The sequence below is a fragment of the Ovis canadensis genome, chromosome 15 (genome assembly GCF_042477335.2).
Source record: "Ovis canadensis isolate MfBH-ARS-UI-01 breed Bighorn chromosome 15, ARS-UI_OviCan_v2, whole genome shotgun sequence".
In the NCBI taxonomy this organism is placed as follows: domain Eukaryota; kingdom Metazoa; phylum Chordata; class Mammalia; order Artiodactyla; family Bovidae; genus Ovis; species Ovis canadensis.
The window spans coordinates 37,672,411-37,700,219 of record NC_091259.1 but is presented as its reverse complement, the minus strand read 5'-3'; the positions used below and the strand labels follow the sequence as shown (position 1 = coordinate 37,700,219).

General features: G+C 37.5%; 1 protein-coding gene across 4 annotated transcripts in view; it reads right to left on the bottom strand.

The window, feature by feature from the left end:
- CBL (Cbl proto-oncogene) overlaps positions 1–27,809 on the bottom strand; it is an 87,802-nt gene that overhangs the window by 30,306 nt on the left and 29,687 nt on the right. For all 4 annotated transcript variants that reach the window (XM_069554179.1, XM_069554180.1, XM_069554181.1 and 1 more), the window contains one exon: positions 1,614–1,760. In XM_069554179.1, the coding sequence (XP_069410280.1) occupies positions 1,614–1,760 (147 nt within the window). The remainder of the gene's footprint in view (positions 1–1,613; positions 1,761–27,809) is intronic.

Here is a 27,809-nt window from a genome sequence, read left to right as displayed (position 1 = left end):
TTAAACTCCAGATGTGGCTAGCAAAGGGTACTTCGGGATTTCTACTTCTCAAGATTAAAAAAATAAAGTAAAATCTCATTGCCTTTATGTATTCACCTGCCTGAAAGTAAGAGATCAAGTGGCAATTCAAACTCTAGAAAGTAGATAGTTACTAAGTTAAAGTAACAAAGTTAAACTCATGCCTATCCTCTTCAACTAGGTTTTTTTAAATCACTAATTATTCTATATCTGATGCTTAAACACAACTTTTTAAAATAAAGCAAGCATTTAACATACATCAAATCAATATGCAGTATATACCTGAGACTAACTTAACAGTGTACATCAACTATATTGCAATTAAAAAAAAAAAGCATTCAAAGAGAGACTTACATTAGGATCTGTATACTCAACTGAAAAATTTTATTGTTTTCTACTTTTTCAGTTCTTTAATTTAAAATTTCAGAGTATATTCAAGAACATTCATGTTAATACTTAAATCATGGGCTTCCCTGGTGGCTCAGTGGTAAGGAATCCGCCTGCTAATGCCGGAGACATGGGTTCAATCCTTGTTCCTATTCCAGGAGGATCCCACATGCCATGGAGCGGCTGAGTGAGTCCCTGTGCCACAACTACTGAGCCTGTGCTCTGCACCCGGGAATCTGAACTACTGAAGCCCTCATGTCCTAGAGCCTGTGCTCCACAAGGGAAGCCACTGCGATGAGAAGCCCATGCACCACAATCAGAGAGCAGCCCCTGCTTGCAGCAACTAAAGAAGAGCCTGTGCAACAGCAAAGACACAGCACAGCCAAAGACATTTTTTTTTAAATAAAAAGGACAATATAACAAAGTGGAAACACAAGCCACAGACATCTCTAATGTTAGTGACTAACACAAGCCACAGACATCTCTAATGTTAGTGACTAACAAAGAATTAGTATCTTACAATAGGAAAAAGACAAGTCTATAGGAAAACAGACAAGTCAGGAATAGAAACCGCCAAGTCAGAAAAAGAATCTAGACAGGTGACAAATGTGAAAAGGTGCTCAAGCTCCCTTGTCATTAAGAATATAAAGCAAAATATGATACCAATTCATATTACCAGAGTTAGCCGAATTGCAGAGCTACTGGAACACGTGCATGCTACTCACAGGAACAGAAACTGGTACAACCACTCTGGAAAGCAGTTAGGCAATGTTTGGCAAAGCAGAAGATGTGAAACCCCCTGACTCAGCAATTCCATTCCTAAGTATGTAAGTATTGAGAAACTCCTGCATATGAAAGCAAATACAGTTTTGTTTTCTCCCCTGCATATGAAGGGAAATAACAATTTTCTTTTCTGTAGCACTGCTTGCAATAGCAAATACTTTGAAATGTATGTGTTCATTAACAGCATAATGGATGAGGAAAAAGAGAACAGCATGGGTTTCAAGAGAACTGCAAAGGTCTATCTACTTCTCTAAGGAAAAAAACACAAACATGATCAGAACAACAACAACAAAAAAAACTAGGCTAATACCACAGTTGGGAAGTAGTTATGCATATATTCATTATTTTTCTGTTTCAAACTAAACAAAAACCCAAAACACAAGCTTCAGTTCTTCACAGTTCAAATTCATTATTTTGACACTTACTTTTCCCCAAAAGCTTTTCTCCAAAATTCTGCAGCATCTGCTTTAGTAATCCGAAACGTGTCTCCTTGAAAGAGTCCACTTGGGAAGATTCCTTTTAGTTCTGCCAGCATGTGGCTGAAGATCAGGGACAGTTTGGTCAGGTTTCGCCTAAAAATGATCAGAAGTGCAATGGTTAAATGAGCACATAAAATTACTTTTACTTTAAATGTGCTGAATCCACTACACCAGGTGTGTGATTATAATGCAAGAAAGACTGCTGCATTCACTAAAGTCCACTCCTGTCCCTCCGTGCAAATAGGCATTAACAGGTAAATAAGAAAAAAAAAATTTTAGCAGTAATCTATTTCAAGACTTTTAATCTTAAATTAATCAGGCCTAATAACTGAGCGTAAACTTCTATGAACAAATCTACCTTTTTTAGGCTGATAGATAAAAGAGGACTCAACCAAAAAGTGTAAGAAGTTGTACACTGCTATAACCATTCACTCACAAAAGAGATGTTAGAAAAGCAAAATATATTATTTCCTGCTTTGCATAAACTAATCTGGATGTTTAAATTATCGCAACTCATCTAAATTAAAAATAAATAAGCTAACACCCAAACCATGTAAAAACTTCTAAATAAGTGCACATGCTACTACTGTATTTTAACAAGTTAACTTTAGCCTGACCACCTCTGTTTAATGGTTGTGGTTATAAAGTACCAATTCAATACACCAGATGATGTCTCTGCTTTCAGGTGTGTACTTAAATCAGATTATCTCGGTAATCTTTAACGGTACTGCTACAGAACAAGATACAGATGTCTTAGATATTGCTATTCACCAAACCAGCTACTTGTGCAGTTGCTTAGTTTCCCTTGCCTCAACAATTAGTATTTATGTATTCAAAAGTCAATTCTTGTCATACAAGCAGACAATAAAATTTCAAGTCAATCCATGATTAATTTTATTGCCTCAAAATTCTCTTTAACACAGATTTTTCTTTTCACCATTAGTCCCATCTTTGTCCTTCCTAGATAAAATGCTGCACCAAGTCCCTATAGCCCTAACTTTTCTGCAAAATATTTCTGAAATCTTTCTAATCAGCTTTTCTCAACAAATCAGCTTAAGTTTTCTGGTATCTGTCTTTTGCACTTGAATCAAGTTTTACTCTTTCTAATTTTCCTATTTCTGAAAGCACCAAAAAAGTGATAAAATCAATATTCATTGAAGTCAGTCTAAAATAATTCATATGCCAAATAGCTCAAGTAAGTTGTAAAGCTCAAGTAAGTAAGTTGAAAAACACAATCACTTATCCAATCCCTAAACTCCATTAATTGTTTTCCTCTTGGTATTTTAAGAGCCTTCAATTGTTGCTGGTTAGGACAGTTACTGTTTTAATAAACAGGAAACAAAAACAGAGACTATTGATATATATATATATATATATATATATATCACAGATAATAATATAGAAAATCTGCAAAGCACAAATTATTCCCAATGACTTCCCAAAGTCTTCAGCAGGACACCAGACTGCACAATGCACTAAACCCTAATATTTACATAACATTTTCCCAAATGTTAATCCTTAAAGATAAGCAAGAGAGAGTCCTGATTCCCTTAAGATATGCTAAATTGCTGAGAACTATGTGTTGTAAAGAACTATGCTAAACAGCACTGCAGAGTAACATACATGACAGAAAATATGCATATTACAAAGTTACAACAGAGATCCTTTTGGAAGAAACAGTCTGAATCCTACTTCTTCCTGAAAATGTCTTTCCTTAGTTTCTCCGGTGTCATCCTCTCTTGGTTCTCCTACTTGCTTTTGTTCTTCCTTTGGTTTTCCTGTCTATCCTAAAATAGCTATTTCCCAAGAATCTGCTCGGAACTGAAGAATCTGCTCTCCATTTCCTTTCTCTCTCCATGCACTCTCTTGAATCTTCCTTTGCTAACTCAAGGATTCAAAAACTAGTTTGCAAAAGATTCCCAAATCTTAGGCCTTGGTAGCTTTCCAACTGCCTACTGTATTTCTCCAATCAAACGCTAGCAACTCAAAGCAACATTCTCAGACTTTCTCCTTTAGGATGGACTGGTTGGATCTCCTTGCAGTCCAAGGGACTCTCAAGAGTCTTCTCCAACACCACAGTTCAAAAGCATCAATTCTTCAGCGCTCAGCTTTCTTTATACTCCAACTCTCACATCCATACATGACTACTGGAAAAACCATAGCTTTGACTAAACGAACCCTTGCTGGCAAAGTAACGTCTCTGCTTTTTAATATGCTATCTAGGTTGGTCATAGCTTTACTTCCAAGGAGCAAGCATCTTTTGATTTCATGGCTGTAGTCACCATCTGCAGTGATTTTGGAGCCCCCCAAAATAAAGTCTGTCACTGTTTCCATTGTTTCCCCATCCATTTCCCGTGAAGTGATAGGACCAGATGCCATTATCTTAAGTTTTCTGAATGTTGAGTTTTAAGCCAGCTTTTTCACTCTCCTCTTTCACTTTCATCAAGAGGCTCTTTAGTTCTTCTTTGCTTTCAGCCATAAGGGTGGTATCATCTGCATATCTAAGGTTACTGGTATTTCTCCCAGCAATCTTGATTCCAGCCTGTGCTTCATCCAGCCCGACATTTCGCATGATGTACTCTGCATATAAGTTATATAAGCAGGGTGACAATATACAATGTACTCCTTTCCCGATTTTGAACCAATCTGTTGTCCCAGTTCTACCTGTTGCTTCTTGACCTGCATACAGATTTCTCAGGAGGTCTGCTATTCTCATCTCTTGAAGAATTTTCCACAGTTTGTTGCGATCCACAGAGTCAAAGGCTTTGGCATAGTCAATAAAGCAGAAGTAGATGTTTTTCTGGAACTCTCTTGCTTTTTCGATGATTCAACAGATGTTGGCAATTGGATCTCTGGTTCCTCTGCCTTTTCTAAATCCAGCTTGAACATCTGGAAGTTCACAGTTCACATTCTGTTGAAGCCTGGCTTGAAGAATTTTGAGCATTACTTCGCTAGCGTGTGAGATGAGTGCGATTGTGCAGTAGTTTGAGCATTCTTTGACATTGCCTTTCTTTGGAACTAGAATGAAAACTGAACTTTTCCAGTCCTGTGGCCACTGCTGAGTTTTCCAAATTTGCTGGCACATTGAGTGCAGCACTTTCACAGCATCATCTTTTAGGATTTGAAATAGCTCAACTGGAATTCCATCACCTCCACTAGCTTTGTTCATAGTGATGCTTCCGAAGGCCCACTTGACTTTACATTCCAATATGTCTGGCTCTAGGGGAGTGATCACACCATCGTGGTTACCTGGGCCGTGAAGATCTTTTTTATACAGTTCTTCTGTATATCGTTGCCACCTCTTCTTAATATCTTCTGCTTCTGTTCTGGACCAGAAATGGACCATACCATTTCTATCCTCTACTGTGCCCATCTTTGCCTGAAATGTTCCCTTGGTATCTCTAACTTTCTTGAAGAGATCTCTAGTCTTTCCTATTCTATTGTTTTCCTCTATTTCTTTGCACTGATCACTGAGGAAGGCTTTCTTATCTCTCCTTGCTATTCTTTGGAACTCTGCATTCAAATGAGTATATCTTTCCTTTTCTCCTTTGCCTTTAGCTTCTCTTCTTTTCTCAGCTATTTGTAAGGCTTCCTCAGACAACCATTTTGCCTTTCTGCATTTCTTTCTCATTTTACCTTTTCTTATACATACTACCCTGATTCACTTTTTCATCTCTGAATCACTATGTATTTGTTCCTTAATTTGAAAAAGACTCAGTTTAAATGTCACTTTCCTAGGAGGCTAGCTAGAAGTAACAAACCTCTAAAATACCCTGAGGATTTTCACTGCAGTTCTTCATGTCATCTGAACCCATCCTGTACTACAGTTATCTGTGTACATGAGGGCTGAATTCATTTCTGATGTATATTTATATCCTTCTGGCATCATTTCTAACCTTTAATACACCTCCAGAAAATATGTGACTGCATACTATTTGCTAGGGACAAGGGATGGATACAACAATGAACAAGACAAAATTTGAGTGGTAGCAAAAGCTTTTCTTTAATTCAGTATTTGAAGGCAGTTTTAGAGCACTGGTTTTACAGCACTCCCATTTCCTTGGTATCAGGGTTGTATGAGAAAAAGGTTTTGAAGAAAAACAAAGCAGGGCATGCGAAGAGAGGCCTGTATGGTTGCCGTCTTTAGAGAGGATGGTCGTATACAGTCCTCTCTGAGTGGTGATTTTTCAAGCCAATTCTGAAGTGAAGGTAGGAAGCCAGTGTTTGGGTGACTGGGCCATGTCGATATCTTTGAGTTTTCAAATAATTTTCCACTAAGAATCTACCAGGTATCCAGTACTATGCTGGATCAGAGATAAAATACACGAACCAAAATATAATGGGCCAAAAAGTTATTTTAATTTGTGGAGTACGCCACAACAAGAACAAAGTTATTGACCACAAGGATATAACGGCACTAGGTGCATAAGAACAATCTGAAGTGCTGGCTGACACAGTTACTGAAAATCAATTTAAAACATTTTCCTATTCAAGGATGCATCCCCCAAAAAGCCAGCTTATATTTCTTAAAACCACCAGAGATGTGCACCATAAGCATCACACTTCTTAAAAGGAAAAAAAAGAAACTATAAAAGCCCATGCATGGATCAGAGTATTTGATAAGTGGTCTGAGTTGCAATTCTATTCAAAAACATTTTAAGGCAGTAGGCTTATGGTTCAGTGCCTTCAGGGCAGAATTTAACCAGCAAAATCTGTCTAAACTTGTAAACTTAGAGCAATGAAGCAAGATGGATATTTGGGCTTATTACAAGTAAGAAATTACATTTCAAAATTCTGTCAGCAGTTACTTCAATTATACAATGTGTTCTAACATTTCTCCAAAGATCCACAGAGGAATACAACTATTCAATTTTTCTTGTAAATGCACTGAAGACAAAACCTGTCTTTCTTAACTTTTGAGTGGTAGCAAAAGCTTTTCTTTAATTCAATATTTGAAGGCAGTTATTCTTACTACCCTTAACACTAACCTTCACATCTAAGTAACTGCAAATTCTACTCTATAGCTTCCATCTTTCTTTTCTCTTGTCGTCTCACAACTTCCCCAGAATCAATGCTGATTCAGTATGCAGTGTCAGTTTTTAAAACGGTTCAGAACTGGTGTGAGTTCTCCTCCCCAACCTCAGGTCCTACTCTAAAAGCCAAAGTACCTTTGTACCTCAGGCCTAATGTAATGGTATACATTTTCCCATGTATACTTTCAGCTAAAAGGGACTAAGATGTACGTGTCACCAATACATAAGGATATTGAAAATTAAATAACCACTGTTCCTGTTTTAGCTTCAAAAGTAAAAAGATAAATACAACCTGACAGAAACCACAATCACCATTTCTATAGATCAAAGCAAGACAGTGTTGGAAAGTAGCCTTTATATTAACATGAAACAAACAGAAAACTCCTTAAAGGAGGCCAACCAATGAATTTTCTATTACACAAAATACTAAAACACAAGCTGCCATGTTACTCTTGGCCACAAAGTACTTTGCAAAAAGGAAATGGAAAAAAGAACATAGTATGGGGAGATGTATTAACCCTCTATATTAAAGTGTATCTATTAATGTTTAAGTTAAGCACAGAGAACAGTACATTCTTTTTTGTTATAATGAGAATGTTCCATCCCAAAAAGTTTCAAGAAAAAGACTTTTGAGAAATTACTATTAAGAGATTGAGATCTTCTAGAAAAAAAGTTTAATGATGACTTACAAAACAATCAGTCCAATGTATTCATAAAGATATTCCCATAGTTCCTTTTTCTGAAACTACATTTTGATAGTCAGCTGCTGTCATTCAGTGGCTAAACTGTGTAACTGACAAGCATGCTCTGTTTATTCTTTCTGCAAAAGAGTACTTGAAAATATATATGATAACAGTCAAGACGACTAGGCACTTCGCTGGCAGTCAAGTGGCTAGGACGCCATGTTTCGCTACAGGAGGCACAGGTTCAGCCTCTGGCCAGGGAGCTAAGATCCCACATGCTGCGTAGCATGGCCAAAACACAGGGGGAAAAGACAACTCGAAATCTAAAATGCACTTCCTGGTCTCCCATTAACTTACTGTGTCCTGCAACAGTTATTTAAACTTTCTGAGCCTCCACTGACTCAAATGTAATATAAGGAAACTGGAACCAATTACTCCCAAAGGTATCTTTCCACTTATAAAAATGTATAAATGTATGTTAGTTATTATCATTGATTTGAAACTGGAAAAGAAACCTTAACTTCAGCAGTTTAACTGCATAAGATTGAAGAAGTCATGAGAGAAAGGCAGCACTTTACCCTTATATGACAGAGGGCTAGAAATAATGTCAAGAAACAAGAATTTTTAAAAGTACATTTTATTTCTGCCTGCAAAAATTTAATAAACTTACATCTTATGGAATTTAAAAAGTTAACCGTATATGGAGATAAATTAAAATATTGTTGTCTACTCTAGTACTAGGGGTCTACTAAATTCTAGAATATGTACTGAATTATTTTACTCAAAGAATTTTATCATTTCTGAAAAAATAACATCAAAAATCATCCCAGTTAAGTGAAAATATTGTCACATGTGAAAATGGTTCAAAGCTCAAAACTTTTATTTGTAAAAAGCAAAGGAAGTGCAACTTTCCTCTTGAAAACAATAATTTAGGTAACTGTAGCATCTAGGTGATAGGTATATAATTATTGTAAAAATTTTTCCCAATTTTTCTGTATGACTGAAAAATTTTATAATAAAACATTGGTGGGGAAAACCCCAATAATCTATTTTAATAGTATCTGTAAACCCAATGATCCTGTACTTCCCAGGGAGTAAATTTCAGAATGATTAACACTTAATACAATGATTGACAAACAAGCTGCACACCATTATACAATACCGTTTTGGAGCAGTCAAGTATTTCCCAAATACGGTCACAATATAACTCCCTCTGCCACTCAGTCATGGTGTGAGCTGTAAAACCTCCACAGATGATGAGAAATAATCATACTGCTCAACAGTGACATGATCAATGCTTTTAAGTATTTCATTTACTGGTACCATTTCAGGCATAACTGTGTTGCTTTTTCTATTCATTAAACTCCAAAACTTTATATGCAAACACCAGTGTCATCCAAAGAACGCTGAGTGAGAACATACTGAGATGACATTTATAACTCAACAGCAGCATCCTCTGCTCACAGTAATCAGCTTTAAAAATAGATACAACGGAACTTCTTTCAGCAAAGCTTCACAGGAAGTCAATGAAGTACTGTTTAACTCTTATCGGCTTAAGCTGCTAAAAAAAAAAAGGAGGGAGGTGAAGCAAAAACCATCACCTATTGAGAAGAAAGTACTAAGCCAATATATCTAAAAATATCAATGACCTTTTTTACTTAACACATATTAAGTGTATTTGATAATATACTAATGGTCATGCTTTTGAGACCCCCCAAGTTACATGGTAACATATTAGAACAGTATTATTCAGAGCATTTGGAGCCATTTCATAGAATTTTAAACCTGAAGAAACACTAATCTCATTCACCAGGTAAAGGGGAAGGCAGCAGCCTGCAAAACAATCTCCAACATGACCCTCTAATTCTATTACAACCTTAAATCACAGACTCAATCTCCTGAATCTCCCTACACCAAAATCCTCAATGATTTACCAGTAACTACTAAAAATGTTCAAGCTACTCTGCTTATAAGTCTAAGCATGCACAGTATGGTCCTGATTCACTTTTCCAGACATACACTACTCAGTATTTCCCAAAACATTCTATATTTTCCAGGCCCCAGGCCTATGGTGATGGTGTTATATCAATAATCAATGTCTCTCTTTCTCATAGTAACATTAAGAGTTTACTATGGATCAGATACGCTCTTGCGGCGGCTCAGGCAGTAAACAATCTGCCAGCAACACGGGGGACCTATGTTCGATCCCTGGGTTGGGAAGATCCGCTGGAGAAGGGAATGGCTACCCACTCCAGTATTTTTGCCTGGAGAATTCCACGGACAGAGGAGCCTGGCAGGCTACAGTCTATAGGGTCTCGGAGAGTCAGACACGACTGAGCAACCAACACTTGCACTTTTTTCATGCATCAGGTACTTTGTTAAGCTATATGTATACCTCATTTAATTCTCATAATAATGTTTTGAAACAGAAATTACTAATCCTATTTTACAAGGAGAAACAAAGACTTTAGTAACATCAAATAAGCTGTCCAGGTCACAGAGCCAGTGACAGAGCAAGTCTGTGATTCAAGAGCTCAGGCTTGCTGGTGTGATATGTATCATTTCCTTTCCAAGGACTATGGTTACAGAAATCTTGCCCATTCAAAATTCATTTTAAATGCTATCTTCTCAGAAATGTATTCCCAGTCTTCATTTAGTGTCTACTTTCAAACTCAGACACACGCCTGCCGTGCCTCACAGCGTCTTGTTCATACTTTGCACTGGCTTCATCATGTTCCGCTGTGTATCAGGTGTCTTATTCCCCAACAGGATGACAACTCCTTAAGGGCAGGCGCAGTGAAGGTGTCTTATACACTCTATCCCCTGCAGTGGTGAGCACACTGCCTTGCACTTAGACAGTCCATAAATTTATAGGATTGAAAAATATTCCTTATTTTTTAAATAAACATTTTATTGTGGGATTTTAGATTTACAGAAAAGCAGAAAAGATGGTACAAGGCATTCCCCCATATACCCCTCATTCAATGGTTTCCCTTAATAGTACCATCTTATATTCCTGTGGTACATCTGTCAAAACTAAGAAACTATCAGTACAGTGCTATTAACTAAACCCTAGACTTTATCCAGGGTTTACCAGTTACTTTTCCCATTAATGTTCTTATCTATCCAGGGATCTAGTCTAGGGTACTACCTTATATTTATCCACACATCTCCTTAGTCTCCCCTGGTCTGTAATAGCTCTTCAGTCATTCCTTATTTTTCACGATCTTAAACTGTTTTGAGGAGTTACCAGTTACGTATTTTGTAGAATGTGTCTCAGTTTCTATTTAGCCGATGTTTTTCTCATGCTTTGACTGGGGTTATCAGCCTTATGGTCACAATACCACAGAGGTGCCTATCTCATCACCTAATACTGGAGGGTACATGAAGTCCCAGGACATCACTGGTGATATTAACTTTGATCACCTGAGTTAAGGCACTAAGGATTTGCCATGCTTCTCCACTCACTACTGGAAAAGATTTACTATTTTTTCCCACAGATACATTCCTTCTTTCCTAACTCATGTAAAGCAGGTCACTTATACTCATCACTATTTTTAAATGACTAATGTGATATTCTCATTAAAGCACACACTATAAAAACATAGTATTTATAAGTTAATATCTTTGGTTTTTAGTGCATTTGGAAAAGACAAAAACAGCTTAAAACTCATTGAAACATTTAGCAAATGTTCACTAAGTTACATTAACTTAAGGTACTATCATCATTATTTCCTAAAGAGGTCAAGAATATAATCAGACTTCCCTATCTTTCAAAATAACCTCTGAATTTACTCAACCCACATTCTGAAAGATAACTATGTAAGTTACATACACTGGAGCATCTGTCTGCAGCTAAAAGCAAATTAACCCTGAGAACTGATTACTGTTTCTCTGTGTGCATGCTTAGTCGCTCAGCTGTGTCTGACTTTTTGTGATCCCGTGGACTGCAGCCCATCAGGTCCCCCATCCATGGGATTTCTTAGGAAAGAATACTAGAGCGGGGAGCCATTCCCTTCTCCAAGGGCTCTTTCTGGAGAAGATGCCCTCGAAGGATTGAACTTTCATCTCTTGCACTGCAGGCGGATTCTTTACGGTCTGAGCCACCAGGGAAGCCCACTATTTCTCTACATCAATGACTTAAAAGAATATACAAATACATCAGTAACATAATACCGAAATCTCCAAAACTTCTCACACCCCTCAACAAGTGACAAAAACTACCAAGCACCTTCAGAAGTTTTATCCCGTGAACTTAAAAAAAAAAAACTTTAAAATATACAAATACACAGACAAATTATATACTGAGGAAGAGACAGCTCTAATAGAATCTAATCAAATACGTAAAAAGCATATCAAATTGTCATTAATTATTTAACTCCTGAGTATATGATTTATCAGACATCCATTTCCATTTCAAATACATGGCTTCCCAGAACAAACACAGAGCAACTTTGCTCAAAAGTTGGGAAAGAAGAAATTTTCTATATCTAACTGAATCTCCTCTATGTGGAGGCATCAAAATCAGAGAATCTTTATCACTGCCATTTTCTGCAATGTATTTTCCATGAAAAATAATTCTCCTCAAGTTCAAGAATCTATGTCTGTACAACTCTGGTGTTAGTATTTTAGTTAGTAGTATTTAATTAGCAGCATTTTAATATGTTTTGTTTAAATTTTAAACAAAATTTAATATGGTTTTATTAAAAAGCTATAGTTAAAGACAATGTCAGATAACACAGCAAAGAAGGTCCTCCTGGCCCTGACCAGTTATCAAAGCAAACTCACACATTTAGGCAGACTTTGCTGAGGACTAGAGTAAAGTAAAGTAGACTGAAGTGTCAAAAGAGCATGGGTGGGAGAACCATTAATTAAAACTAGTATGTTTTAGGAGGCTTCTTAAAGAATAGATGGGATTCCAAAAGACAATGTGGGAGGGCAAGGGATTCCACGTCAAGGTAATGACCAAGGCAAAGGCTCAGCAGAAAAAAGTTCAGGGACCAGCAAATAGATGGACATGGGCTTCCCAGTAGCTCAGGGGTAAAGAATCCATCTGCAGGGCAGGAGACACAGGTTCGATCCCTGGGCCAGGAAGATCCCCTGGAGAAGGAAATGGCAACCCACACCATAATCTTGCCTGGAAAATTCCATGGACTAAGGAGCCTGGTAGGCTACAGTCCATGGGGTCGCAAAGAGTCAAGACACCACTGAGCGACTGAGCATGGGCTAGAATGTAGAATCATGGCAGCATGTGATAAAACTGAGTAACACAGGCAGGACTCAAAATGTAGAGATTTAATTACCAGGATGAGAGAGATTACAGATGCAGCAGGAAGTCATTAAGGGTTTGGAACTGAGGGGTGACATCGAATCTGTTTCAAGGCCATAAATGACAGCAGTATGCAAGATGAAACAGAGAGGAAATGACAAAAGCAGCAAGCTCAATCAGGATAGTACTGCAGCAGAAAGGTAATGGGAGCCCAAAAAAATGGGCAGTAAAATAAGACAGATTTGAGAGAGACTGCAAAAGTAAAATCAAGAAAATGAGATGATTAGTAGGAGGGAAGAAATGATGAAACTGAGCCTGCGCAGCTGAGAGTAGGGTCTTAAAAATAATGTTAATAAAGCTAATACTTTTTTAAAAAACTTTTTGTTTTTTTATTGGGGTATAGCCGATGAACAGGCTTCCCTTGTGGCTCAGCTGGTAAAGAATCCCCCTGCAATGCGGGAGACCTGGGTTCGATCCCTGGGTTGGAAAGATCTCCTGGAGAAGGGAACGGCTACCCATTCCAGTATTCAGGTCTGGAGAAGTCCATGGACTTCTGGAGAAGTCCATTGGGTTGCAAAGAGTCAGAGGACTGAGCGACCTTCACTTTCTTTCATAGCCAGTGAACAATGTTGTGGTAGATTCATGTGAACTGCAAAGGGCCTCAGCCATACATATACAATAAAGCTAATATTTTTAAAGGGTTTACTGTGTGTCAGGCATTTTATATTTTTTATTACTTAATTAATTTTCACACACAATCCTCTAAGACAGATTCTGCTCTTACCCCCATTTTATAGATGAAAGAAACCTTGGTTGAAAGAAATTAATCCAAGAGTCAGTCTCGTAACTAATGCCTGTCACCACACTATATAGTCCTAACCGAGGGAACTTAGAAGAGGAAGCTGGTTTGCTAATGAAGAGGAAACATTCAGTATTCAGACATGTTGAGTGTGAGATGGCTGAAAGATATTACTATGGCCTGTCTAGCAGGTAATTTGGGAAGGAGGTAGCAAGTAGAGAAATAGATCTGTGAATATCTCTATAAGGCTGTGGACGCTGTTGAGAATGACCTATCTGCTAATTCACTCACATGGGATAATCAAAATGAAATGGAGCTTTTATCAAATCAACATACTGCACACCTTAAACTTACATAACGCTGTATGTCAGTCACATCTCAATAAACTTCTAAAAGTTTAAAAGAAACTGAAACACCGTTTTGAAAAGATTTGGAATTTCTCCCTTTGGAAGTATGGGGGTATGTAGGATGGAGTCAGAAAAGGACAGAGGTGGCAGGCTTCTCTTATTAAAAAAAATATATGTATGTGTGTGTATACACACACACACACACACACACATATCACCCTAAATACTTGCTCCAAAGAAATTAAAATACATATCCACACAAAGACTTGGACATGAATGTTCCTGTTAGCTGCATTTATAGTAGCCAAAAACTGGAGACAACTAAAATGTACATCAATAGATAACAAATTGTGGTAAACCCATATAACAGAATTCTACTTAGCAAACAGAGGAATAAGCTACTCATATGCAACGTGTGCATGTGTGTATATATATGTAATTATTTTATCGATCCAGTGACTTTTTATTTCCACCACAGTTCAGTTACTATCTTAGTACAAACAACGACCATCACTCCCAGATTACTGCATCTGACCCCTGACTGGTCATCTTGCTCTTTCTGCATTGCTTGGCAACGAGCTTAACTAGGACCAGGGGCTCCTCCTAACATCTTCCCAAGGAACCGCCACCTCCAAAGTCTCTAGTTACCAGGCAACTGGTTCTCAGCAACTCCTATAAAGAGGTGGCACCAAACATACTTTTTACCTCACATATCACATTGACCCCCATAAACAGAGTGCAGGGATACAATGCAGGAAGTTGAGCCCCTTTCCTGGAGCTCACTCCCAAGACACAGCCAACTGTACTTGAGCACTTCTCTCCACAAGACACCAAGAAAATAGATGTCTCTATACAGGCTCATCCTTCCATTTATGAATTCAAGCCTGATGTTCACCTAGAATGCACTGAGAGCAAGATTTCAAAAATGCTTGCTGGGACTTCTGGGGCAGCCCAGTGGTTAAGACTCTATGCACCAATGCAGGGGGGACTGTTTCAATCCTTGGTTGGGGAACCAAGATCTCACATGCCATACTGCATGGCCAAAAAGCAAAAGTTAAATTAAAAAAAAAAATACTTGCTGAAGACAGCAAAAGAGACACAGATGTAAAGAACAGACTTTTGGATTATGTGGGAGAAGGCGTGGGAGGGAAGATTTGAGAGAATAGCACTGAAACATGTATATTACCATATGTAAAACAGATGACCAGTGCAAATTTGATGCGTGAAGCAGGGCACCCAAAGCTGGTGCTCTGGGACAACCCAGAGGAATGGGGTGGGGAGGGAGGTGGGTTCAGGACTGGGGGACACATGTGCACCAGTGGCTGATGCATGTCGATGTATGGCAAAAACCACACAATACTGTAAAGTAGTTAGCCTCCAATTAAAGTAAATTAATTTTAAAAAATACTTGCTGAATGAATACTTGCATAAAGAAAATTTTAGTAGCCTTTGAATCATGCCATTTCTTTTTTTAAAAGTAATGACAAATATACTATACATGACATAAAATTTATTATTACTATTTTGAAGTGTATATGTACGACATTTCTCTCAACATTTTCCCCCTCCCATAATTTTTCAATGAGCGTATATCTCTAAGTTTTAAAAAACCAAATACCTAGGTCCTGTGGTATTAAGCAGTGCCTTAATCACTCATCAAATCTATGCAACCTTAATCTAGTAATAAAAAATAAAATAGGTAATATTCAGTCATATACAGGCCTAAAGAGCCCTTCACAATGTTTCATGTCAAGGGAACTTAGCTTGGGGCTTCCCTGGTGGCTCAGTGGTAACGAATCCACCTGCCAATACAGGAGAGACAGGTTCAATCCCTGGTCTGGCAAGACCCCACACACCACAGAGCAACAAATAAGTCCATGTGCCACAACTACCGAACCTATGCTCAGAGACCGGGTGCCATAACTACTGAAGCCCGAGTGCCCTAGAGCCTGAGTTCTGCAATAAGTGAAGCCACTGCATTAAGTCCACACACACTGCAACTAAGAGCAGCGTCCGCTCATTGCAACTAGAGAAAAGCCCGCGGAGCAACGAAGACCCAGCACAGCCGTAAACACATACATAAATAAAATTATTTTTCAGAAAACAGAGAACTCAGTTCAAACTCACTGTTAACAGAAATAATGATGAAAGATTTCCTTTCCTAAAAAGCCACTAAAAAGCGGCTTTTTAGTCATGCCCTTTTAAGCTAGATCAGAAGAATAGAAGAAAAGGGATCGCTACAATCTGGCTCAATGTTACAGGGTACATAAAACATTCAACTAATTATTTTAAATGTAAATAAGAAAAATATCATAAGAATAAGAATGAAACAAGTTAAGAAATAGTAACTCTGAATACTTCAGTTCAATTCAATCGCTCAGTCGTGTCCGACTCTTTGCAACCCCATGAATCGCAGCACGCCAGGCCTCCTTGTCCATCACCAACTCCTGGAGTTCACTCAGACTCGCGTCCATCAAGTCGGTGATGCCATCCAGCCATCTCATCCTCTGTCATCCCCTTCTCCTCCTGCCCCTAATCCCTCCCAGCATCAGAGTCTTTGCCAATGAGTCAACTCTTCGCATGAGGTGACCAAAGTACTGGAGTTTCAGCTTTAGCATCATTCCTTCCAAAGAAATCCCAGGGCTGATCTTCAGAATGGACTGGTTGGATCTCCTTGCAGTCAAGGGACTCTCAAGAGTCTTCTCCAACACCACAGTTCAAAAGCATCAATTCTTCAGCGCTCAGCCTTCTTCACAGTGCAACTCTCACATCCATATATGACCACAGGAAAAACCATAGCCTTGACTAGACGGACCTTAGTCGGCAAAGTAATGTCTCTGCTTTTGAATATGCTATCTAGGTTGGTCATAACTTTTCTTCCAAGGAGTAGGCATCTTTTAATTTCATGGCTGCAATCACCATCTGCAGTGATTTTGGAGCCCCCCAAAATAAAGTCTGCCACTGTTTCCTGTTTCCACTGTTTCCCCATCTATTTCCCTTAAATCATTTAGATATATTTTATTAGATGCTAAGCAGGATGAGTGTTTTGCATGTAAAAGGAGTAGGGGAAGGGTTTAAACAAAGAGAAAAGAAAAATGCTAATGGGAGTTTTTTATTCCATTTCTTTAACAAATTTAATATATAGGGTTTTAAGCTTTCTGAACAAAACATACACTTCAGGTTCAATAAACAGCAAGTAAAACTATATATATATATATATATATATATATATATATATATATATATATATATGTTCCCAGGATTCAAGTTTACTGTTTCTAACATTTTCACACTACTAGGTATCTCTAGCAAGCATTTGCTGCTTTGTATACTATAGTCCGGAAAAAGACATTCTCGCAGCCAGCCTTTGAGCTTGTTCTTTAAGATGTCCTAATTTAAATGCAGTTGTAGACTTCACAAGTATTATGGTTTTAGAGCAAGTCTTGGTTGGCACTATTAGAGCAAAGTGATTACAAAAGGCTTTCGCACATTCTACTCAACATTCACTGCCTACTTCTCTATACTGCTCTGGTCTTATAAAGTCATCACTGATTCTTTGAGGGGAGGCAAAGGCCAGGGTACCTTCATATTCCCTCTCTATCTGCATAATCAAGCCTATGTTCTGTTAGAAATATTCTGAGTGAAATTCTCTTGCTATGTGAATACCTAATCCTGCAGTAAATCACAATATTGAATATTTGCCTGTTCAAAAGACAGGTCTATTAAAACGTTTTAACTTCCCCAAGTTTATGTAGTTTACCATTTCATATACTACTTGAAATATGGCCTCCAAGGGATCGTTTCTGTAATATGAAATGAAACACACAATCATTATTCCTTTAAATTCAAACCAAGAAAACCAAAGTAATTGTTAATAAACACTTGGGAGACTAGCTTAAATTTAAAAGGCCCTGGCACTTAATAACTTCATACACTTGGGTGACGTAGTCTAACCTTCTGAGCTTTGGTTTCCACATCTATAAAGTGAAAAGGCAAAGGTCATGCTCTTTTTGTTCAACATAAAAGAGAGAGTGCCCAATTGATAAGTGTGGTGAGATAGGGAGTCAGTAAAGATTAGACCACATTTGAACTTTTCAGGCATACAGCAATCACATGATAAATGTTAATGATACTTGAATCTGGAAAACTCAAACTCCAAATTAAATTTTAGACTGAGACTTACTTTCACCCAAGGTGGAATTTGCAGAGACTGGATATGCCCTCTCTGAAAGAACTAAAAAACTGGACAGAATATATAAAATAATGGTTTCCAGACTGTGGACATCATGCAACAGAGGACTGTGATCCCTAAGAGAGGGGAAACAAATGGAGGTGAACCCTTATGATTGATTACACTTACTGCCTAGAGTTTCCAGGTCTCAGTACTGGGAGGGGGGACCCAGGCAGAACCTGACCGTCTCTTTAGTTAAGAAAACAGAACTGAGTCTGGGGAAACCACGGCAGCTGAAGTTCTCAGTACAGAATACAAGAAAGGAGAGACATGCATAGAGAGCACAAGCTCAGGAAATCCACAGCTGAGCTCCAATAAGCAAAGGGCAACCTGAGGTTAGGGACGACCCATATGAAAGGAGTACAGGAACATGCCCCAGTTCTCACATAGGAGGTGGCAGGAGGAATCTTGTAATTCAGAGAGCACATGTAGTTCTGGCATGCAGCTAGATTAAAAGCTATTCATCTATCTGGAGAAAACTCTTAAATTTGAAGATACATGCCCCCAGTGTTCATAACAACACTGTTAACAATAACCAAGACATGGAAGCAATCTAAACGTCCACTGACAGGTGTATGGATGAAGAAGATGTGGTATGCATGTGTATGTGTGTATACGTGTATACACACACACAAAAAAACGGAATATTACTCAGCAAAAAAAAAGAATGAAATAATGCCTTTTGTAGCAACATGATGGACCTACAGACTATTATATATCTTCCGTCACCCTGTTTGTTTGAATATATACACTGAGCACACCATGAGCCGAGCTGGGCTGAATGAGTTACAAGCTGCAATCAAGATAGGTGGCAGAAACATCAACAACCTCAGATATGCAGATGATACCATTCTAATGGCAGAAAGTGAAGAGGAACTAAACAGCTTCTTGATGAGGGTGAAGGAGGAGAGTGCAAGAGCCAGCTTAAAACTAAATATTAAAAAAACCTAAGATCACGGCATCCGGCCCCACTGTGCTATGCTTAGTTTCTCAGTTGTGTCCGACTCTTTGTGACTTGCGTTTCTCCAGGCAAGAATACTGGAGTAGGTTGCCAAGCCCTCCTCCAGGAGATCTTTCCAACCCAGAGATCAAACACAAGTCTCTCGCATTGCAGGCGGATTCTTGACCATCTGAGTCACCAGGGAAGCCCAAGAATACTGGAGTGGGTAGCCTATCCCTCCTCCAGGGGACCTTCCCGATCCAGTAATTGAACTGGGATCTCCTGCATTGCAGGCAAATTCTTTACCAGCTGAGCTACCAGGCCCTATTACTTCATGGCAAATAGAAGTAGTGACAGATTTCCTCTTCTTGAGCTCTAAAATCACTGCAGATAGTGACTGCAGCCATGAAATCAATGATTGCTTCTTGGCAAGAAAGCTATGACAAACCTACACAGTATGTTGAAAAGCAGAGACATTACTCTGCCAACCATATAGTCAAGGCTATGTTCTTCCCAGTGGTCACATATGGCCAAGAGAGCTGGACCATAAAGAAAGCAGAGTGCCAAAGAATTAATGCCTTCAAACTGTGGTGCTAGAGAAGACTCCTGAAAGTCCCCTGGACAGCAAGGAGGTCAACCCAGTCAATCTTAAGGCAAATCAACCCTGAATACTCATTGGAAGGACTGACGTTGAAGCTGAAGCTCCAGGTATTCTGGTCATCTGATGTGAACAGCTAACACACTGAAAAAGTCCCTGATGCTAGGAAAGATTGAGGGCAGAAGAAAAAGAGGTTGTCAGAGGATGAGATGGCTGGGTGGCATCAGCGATACGACGGACGTGAACTTGGGCAAACTTCAGGAGATGGTGAGGGACAAGGAAGCCTGGCATGCTGCAGTCCATGGAGCTGCAAAGAGTCGGACACAACTGGACAACTGAACAACACATTTATATCTGTGTATATACACACACACAAAATGGAATATTACTCAGCTAAAAAAAGAACAAAATAATGTCATTTGCAGCAATATGATAGACCTAGAGACTATTAAGTGAAGTCAAGCAAATATCATATATCACTTATGATACAAATGAATTTATTTACAAAACAAAAATAGACTCAGAGACATAGGAAAAAAACTCATGGTTACCAAAGGAGATAATGGAGGAGCACAGGTAAATTAGAAGGCTGGGATTAACATACACACACTGCTATACATAAAAGAAATGACAAGGACTTACGGTATAGCACAAGGAACTATACTCAGTATCTAAAATGGAAAAGAATCTGAAATCTCTCTCTATATATATATATATATAATTATACCTGATATATGCCTTAAATTAATACAACATTGTACAAAATTAACTATACTTCAATTTTTGAAAGGTTAATATTTTTTTCTAAAGTTATTCTGGCCTTGCCTAACAAAGTTTAAAATTGGAGAAGGAAATGGCAACCCACTCCAGTGTTCTTGCCTGGAGAATCCCAGGGACGGGGGAGCCTGACGGGCTGCTATCTATGGGGTCCCACAGAGTCGGACACGACTGAAGTGACTTAGCAGCAGCAGCAGCAACAAGGTTTAAAAGGATCAAACTATTCAGCTATATCCCAAAATACAGCTCAAGAATATTTATAAGGATACAGAAGTATAGAGCACCTACCATAGTAAAATTAACAATGTCTAGCATCCAATCAAAAATCAGCAAACATGAAATGAAGCAATAAGCAAGTAAGGATAAGAACAAATCAACAGAATTAAATCCATGAGTGACACCAATGACAGAACAGACAAGAATATCGAAATAATTATTTAAACTATATTTGTACAAAAAGGCAGAGAAATTCTTGTACATGTTGAAGATAAAGGACATAAAAAAGATCTAAACCTACCTTCTGGACATGTAAACTAAAATGGAAGGGATTCTCAGCAGATTAACTACTGCAGAAGAAAAGATTAATTAACTCAAAAGCACAGTGATAGAAAATCCTCAAAATAAAACACTGGGAAAAAATGAAGAACAGAGTACCAGTGGCCTATGGGATGACATCAAGTAGCCAAATATACATATAAATGGAGCCCCCTAAGGGGGAAAAAAAATTTTTTTTCTGAAGAAATTAGATAAAGATTTTCTAAAACTATGAATTTTAGACTAAAATAGTACAAAGAACAAATTATGACAATGTCATATCTCTTTCCCAAGTCCAAGAAAGACACTTCTATTCCACGTTTCTAATCCAACCTTTACCCACTGAACTCCTCAAAACAACAATCTAAGCAGCTACACCCTAGCTATAGGACCAGCAATTATTAAAACCTATTTACCAGCCTTGATATTCTGTTTCCTTGAAATGTATAATGGTTCAAACATAAAAGAGGGTTAAGATTAGCCTGCCTTGCTCCAGGATTATGAGACAGTACTGGAACAGTATAACATCAAGTCACTCTAAGAGACTAAAAGAAACTATATCAAAATAACAGCAGCATGAATCACTATCTTTTTCCTTGCACTACTTTTCAGTTCTCTATAACGTGGCTGTAGCACTTTTAAAACTTGTATATCAATATAGTAGTTCTCAAAGTGTGCTATGCAATCCCTAGGGGTCTTTGAGACCCTTTCAGAGAGTTTGCAACATCAAAACTATTTCCATACTACTACTTAAGACGTGACATGATTCATCTTTTCCACTGGGTTGACACTTGCACCGAAGACACAGTCAATGGTGAGTTGTGTCTTGCTGGTGTCCTGGCAGAATCAAGGCAGGAGCCCTGAACTGCACACGGAGGCACCGTATTCATCACCATGATTTGCAGTAAAATAAAAAAAAGTGCTAACTGTACGTCAGAATATCCTTGATGAAACAGGAAACACCATTAACTTCTTTAGATTTTGAATATTGAGAATATTTTTAAAAATATGTCTGACCAAATGAGAAGTACCCCAGAAGCATTCTCGCTGTAATGACAATTGTCCTCACAAAAAGCATTCGTGCCATGTTTAGTTAGTTGAAGAAGCTGCTTTTTTTGAGGACTATCTTCTTTTGCAAGCCATTTTTAAACGTACAATTCTGTAGCATTAAGTACATCCACAATGTTGTATAACTATCACCATTACCCATGTCCAGAATTTTTCATCATTCCAAACAGAAATGTTAGCAATAACTACCTACTCTCCCTCTGCCCAGCCTCCTGGTAACCTCGTTTCTAACTTTCTGTCTCTAAGAATTTGCCTAGTCTAGATACCTCATATAAGCAGAATCTTACAATATTTGTCTCTTTGTATCTATTTCACTTAGTACGATGCTTTTAAGTTTCAGCCATGTTGTAGCATGTATCAGAATTTCATTTCTTTTTATAGCTGGATAATATTCCATCACATGAGTACATCACTTATTGCTTGTCCATTCATCTACTGAGGGACACCTGTGTTGTTTCTACCTTTTGGCTATCAGGAAGAATGCTGCTATGAACACAGGTGCACAAATATCTAAGTCCCTGCTTTTGATTCTTTGGGGGTAGATACCTAGCGGAATCAGTAAAGCATATGGCAATTCCACTTCAACTTTCTGAGGAACCACCAAATTCTTTACAAAGTGATTGCACTATTTTACATCTCCACCAGAAATGGAAAAGGATTCCAATGTCTCTTCACCAACTTTTGTTAGTTTCGCTTTCCTCATAATAGCCACTCTAAAGAGTGTGAAGTGGTTATATTGTGGTTTTTATTTACATTTTCTTAATGACATGGAGGATCTTTTCATGCACCTACTGGCCAACTACATAACTTCTTGGGAGAAGTGTCTATTCAAATCTTTTACTCATTTTTGAACTGGGTTTGTGCGTGTGTGTTTCTATTGAGTTGCAGGAGTTCTTGACATACTCTGGATTTAAATCCCTTATCTAATATAGACTTTGCAAATATTTTCTCCCAGTTGGTGGTTGTCTTTTCATTCTCTTGTTAGTGTCCTTTGATGGATAAAATTTTTATATTTTGATAAAATCCAACCGATCAAATTTTTTTTTTTGTCTGTGCTTTTGGTGTTGTAACTCAAGAAATCACTGCCCAATCCAACATCATGAAGATCTTCACCTGTCTTAAGGGTTTAGTATTTAGCGCTTTAATTTTGGTCTTTGATCATTTAAAGCTAATTTTTATATGCAATATAAAGTGAAAGTCTAACTTCATCCTTTTAATTGTGGTTATCCAGTTTTGCTAACACCATTCGTTGAAAAGACTTGGCATCCTTGTTGAAAATTAATTGGCCATATGTATGAAGGTGTATTTCTGGGCTCTCTGTTTTATTCCATTTGTCTATATGTCTATCCCTATGCCAGTACCACATCATCTTGATTACTGTAGCTTTGTAGTAAAAGTTTTGAAATCAAGAAATGTGAATCTTCCACCTTTGCCCTTTTTCTAAATTGTTTTGGCTTTTTAAAGTTCCTTAAGATTCTTAATGAATTTTAGGATTAGCCTGTCAATTTTTACCAAAATGGCAGCTGGAATTTTAACAGGAATTGCACAGGACCTTTAGATCAATGTGGGTAGTACTACCATCTTAGCAATACTGACTCACTCCTAATCTATGAACATGACATGTCTATTTATTGGGGTCTTCTTTAATTTCTTTCAGCAGCATTTTTTTTTGTTTTCAGTGTACAAATCTTTCACCTCTTTGGTTAAATTTATTCCTAAGTACTTTACTCTTTCTGATACTATTATATGAAATTGTTTTTTCTTAGTTTCATCTTTGGATTGTTCATTGCTGCTGTGTAGAAAGAATATAATTCAGTTTTGTGTTTGATCTTGAATCCTGTAACTTTGCAGATATCATTTATTGATTCTGGTAGTAGTGGGTTTTTTTTTATGGATTCCTTAAGATTTTCTACAAACAAGATCATGTCACGAGCAAACAGAGATAGTGTTACCTCTTCCTTTTCCATGTGGGTGCTTTTAATTTCTTTTATTTTGCCTAATCACTCTGGCTAGAACTTCATATGCTGAACAGAAATCATGTTGAATAGAAGCAGTGAAACCAGACGTCCTTGTCTTATTTTTCGTTTGAAAAAAATAATTATTTATTTGGCTGTGCCAGGTCTTAATTGTGGTATGTGGGATCTAGTCCCCTGACCAGGGATTGAACTTGGGCCCCCTGCATTGGGAACATGGAGTCTTAGCCACTGCACCACCAGGGAAATCCCTTCTGATGTCAGTGGAAAGCTTTCAGTCTTTCACCACTGAGTATAATGTTAGCTGTGGGATTTTCACATATGGCATAGAACACCATTTTTGCTTCAAAGAATGACTAATAGATAAAGTATGGTTACTCAGACTCGGCTATTTAGCAGTTTCTCCAAAATAAGCAAAGTGACTTGTCACTTCAAGGAAAACAAGTGATTGCCCATCCTCCACTATGAGCTTAACAGCTTCCAAATGAAACTTTTCTAATGATGTTTAACTAATGAATGTGATTATACAGTCATGTGTCAACACTTGGAAAATCTACATAACCTAGTGAACCAATATTTTCCAAGTGATTAAGGGATGACACTATAAAACCATGCACGGGTAAAAGATTCATTCCAAATGCAAGACAGACCAATGAATTTTGATGTAACCAAGTACAAAATGTTGTCTGAGGCAGTTTAAGGGGTTTGTGAAAATGGAAAGATACTTATTTTTTTAAATATTTCCCAAGGAGTTCCCTTAGAACTAGTGGTCAGTTTCCTTGGTTGCCTACTGGTTAGAATTCCAGGCTTTCCCTGCTGTGGCACAGGTTCAGTAAGCTGCTCAGGGCACTAAGATCCCACGAGCCACATGATGTGGCCAAAAAAGGGAAAAAAAATTTTTTTTCTATTAAAACGTTTTCAGGTTTAAAAAACTATTTTATGTTAATATGTAATGGGCTTATTATTAAACGTTATTTTAAATATTTTCATTTTCTTGGTTTTAATAGTGAATATGATAAATATTGATAGATATATAATCCACATACATGAAAGTTCTTTGAGGAGAAAACTATATCAATTAACAACAGCTCTATACGACAATGCAGATATTTGTTTTAAAACAAACAGTACTTTAGGCACTAATATTCAGCCAAACACCTACACTAGAATTTCTTAAGATCTTATTATCAATATTAACAATTAACCACAGTAATTTATGATTAACTGGTCTGTAAGTGCTGTCATATTATAGCTGCACAGGATGGTGTTAACTAAATGTGACTCTTCACCTTCAATAAACTTCACCCTGTACATTTGAGCCCAGTTCTCTAGCCTCTCGAGCTGAGAACTTGGGACTCTGACTAGGTTCACTGAACTCAACTGAACCTACCAATCATCTTACTACAAGAAATGGGAAGTTCAGGATTGTCCTTGTAAATCCAAGTCGTCACCTAAGAAGTATCACGTCTTTTTCTTCTTTCAAAAAATAATTTGGTTGATTATATATTAGTTGGAGAAAATTGAGAAAAGATATAAATAGACAGAAAACTAAAATTACCTCTAATTCCAATACCTAGAAATAACTACTGTTGATATTTTGGTATCATTCCTTCCATGTTTTTTCTATATTTCTTAAATACATTTTACAAAAATGTGATCTTATTAGTTACAGATACAATTCTGTAGCCTCTTTTCCTTTATAAAAATATTATAGTCATCATGTTGTACATTATATCCACAGGACTTATTCACCTTATAATTAGAAATATGTACCTTTTGACATTTTTACTATTTCTTTAATATATTGCCTATCAAAAATCTTTATTGACAGAAACTTTTATGTCTACATAGCACACCTTATCTTCTCTTGTGTATGTAATTTATCTTATGTTGGACATTTAGGTTGTCTCCAGTTCTTCCCTTTTATATACAGCATCTAAATGAATAGCTTCGTAACTGCATTTTAACCCAAACTGCTTCTCTGTTCTTTCTGATAAATCACCCTCCAGAAAGGCTAAACCAGTTTCATTCTACCACAACCAGGTAGGAGTACTCACATTCCTGTACCCCCTCCTTTGAAACATTAGTTATAAGTAGATTTTCCTTTTTTTGTCTTTTGCCAATTTTATAGGCCAAAAGGAAATTTTTTACGACTAACAAATTGATAGAAGGGCTTCCCTCGTAGCTCAGGCAGCAAAGAATCTGCCTGCAATCCACTTCTTTCATGGATTACTTATTTCCTTGGCTAGTTTTGTATTTAGAGAGAATTTGAGGAGGGGAAGGAAGGATATTTCTTTTTTTTTTTAACTGAAGTATAGTTTATTTACAATGTATTAATTTCTGCCATATAGCAAAGAGATTCAGTTATACACATATATACATTCTTTTTTATATTCTCTTCCATTACAGTTTATCACAGGATATTAAATATATTAAATATAGTTCCCCATGCTACATAGTAGGACCTTGCTATTTATCCATTCTATATATACTAGTTTGCATCTGCTGACTCCCAAATCTCACCCACCTCCCTTCCTTCGGCAACCACAAGTATGTTCTCTATACCTGTGAGTGTCTGTTTCGTAGATAAATTCACTTGCATCGTATTTTAGATTCTACATGTAAGTGATATCATACAGCATTTGTCTTTATCTGACTGACTTCACTTAACATGATAACCTCTGGGTCCATCCGTGTTGCTGCAAATGGCATTATTTCATCCTTCTTTTATGGCCAAGTGCTATTCCATGATGTGTATGTACATCTGTGTGTGTGTGTATTCCACATCTTCTCTATCCATTTATCTGTTCAAAGATATTCAGGTTGTTTCTATGTCTTGGCTATTGTGAACAGTGCTGTTATGAACATAGTGGTGCATTTATTTTTTTGAATTATTGTTTTCTCTGGGTAAATACCCAGGAATAGAATTGCTGGATCATACGGCAATTCTATTTTTAGTTGCCTTTTTTTTTGTTTGAGGAATATCCATACTATTTTCCACAGTGGCTGCACCAATTTACAGTTCTACCAACAGCATAGCAGGGTTCCATTTTAGAGAGAATTCTTTTGTTTTTGATTTTTACTGTATTGGCTATTTTAATCTATTCTCTACTTTCTTCCTTAGTTGTGCCCCCTCTTAAGTCTCCTTTGATGATTTCTCTCCCCAACCAGATGTCCTGACTTTAAATACTATTCTGAATATTACCAAAATTCTCTCTCTATTCCAGATCTCTCCTTCTAAACTCCAAACTCTAATATACGCAATTGCCTGTTTGATGTATCACCTTAGATGGCTCATGAAAATATTTCAAACTTAAAGTTGTCCAAAATGGAACTCTTAATTTCCCTTACTCTCAACTTACTTTTCCCATCTCTACTCTGAATTCTCCATTTTAGTAAATGCTGCCACCAGTTGGCAGAGTTAATGACCACAAACCTACAAAGCATCCTTGATTCTTCCCTGCCCATTCTTCTCACCATTCTCTTGTCCAATCCATTAGCAATTCTTATTGGGTCTAGCTCCACTCTATTTTCCTTCCTTTCAGCTTTCTCATCCTTAATCTAAGTTATCTCATCTGGTCTATAGCAGTAACCTTTTAACCTATTCCCTCTACTTTCATCACTGCTACCTCCACAAGCCTAATCCATTTCCGACACAACAGCTAATACTAGCACTGTAAAATAAAAATCAGATCATGACTTTCCCTTGTTATTTATACCTTTCCATGGCTTCCCATTACATCATCCACGTGCTCAAACCAGAAACCTAATCCAATGCATTTACAAGTCATGTTATGCAAGCTTTAAAACACCTCAAGTTCTGCCCAAACTCCTCAACACAGATCTAAGACACCATTATCTACCAATAGGATTTGCCATACTTGTTGACA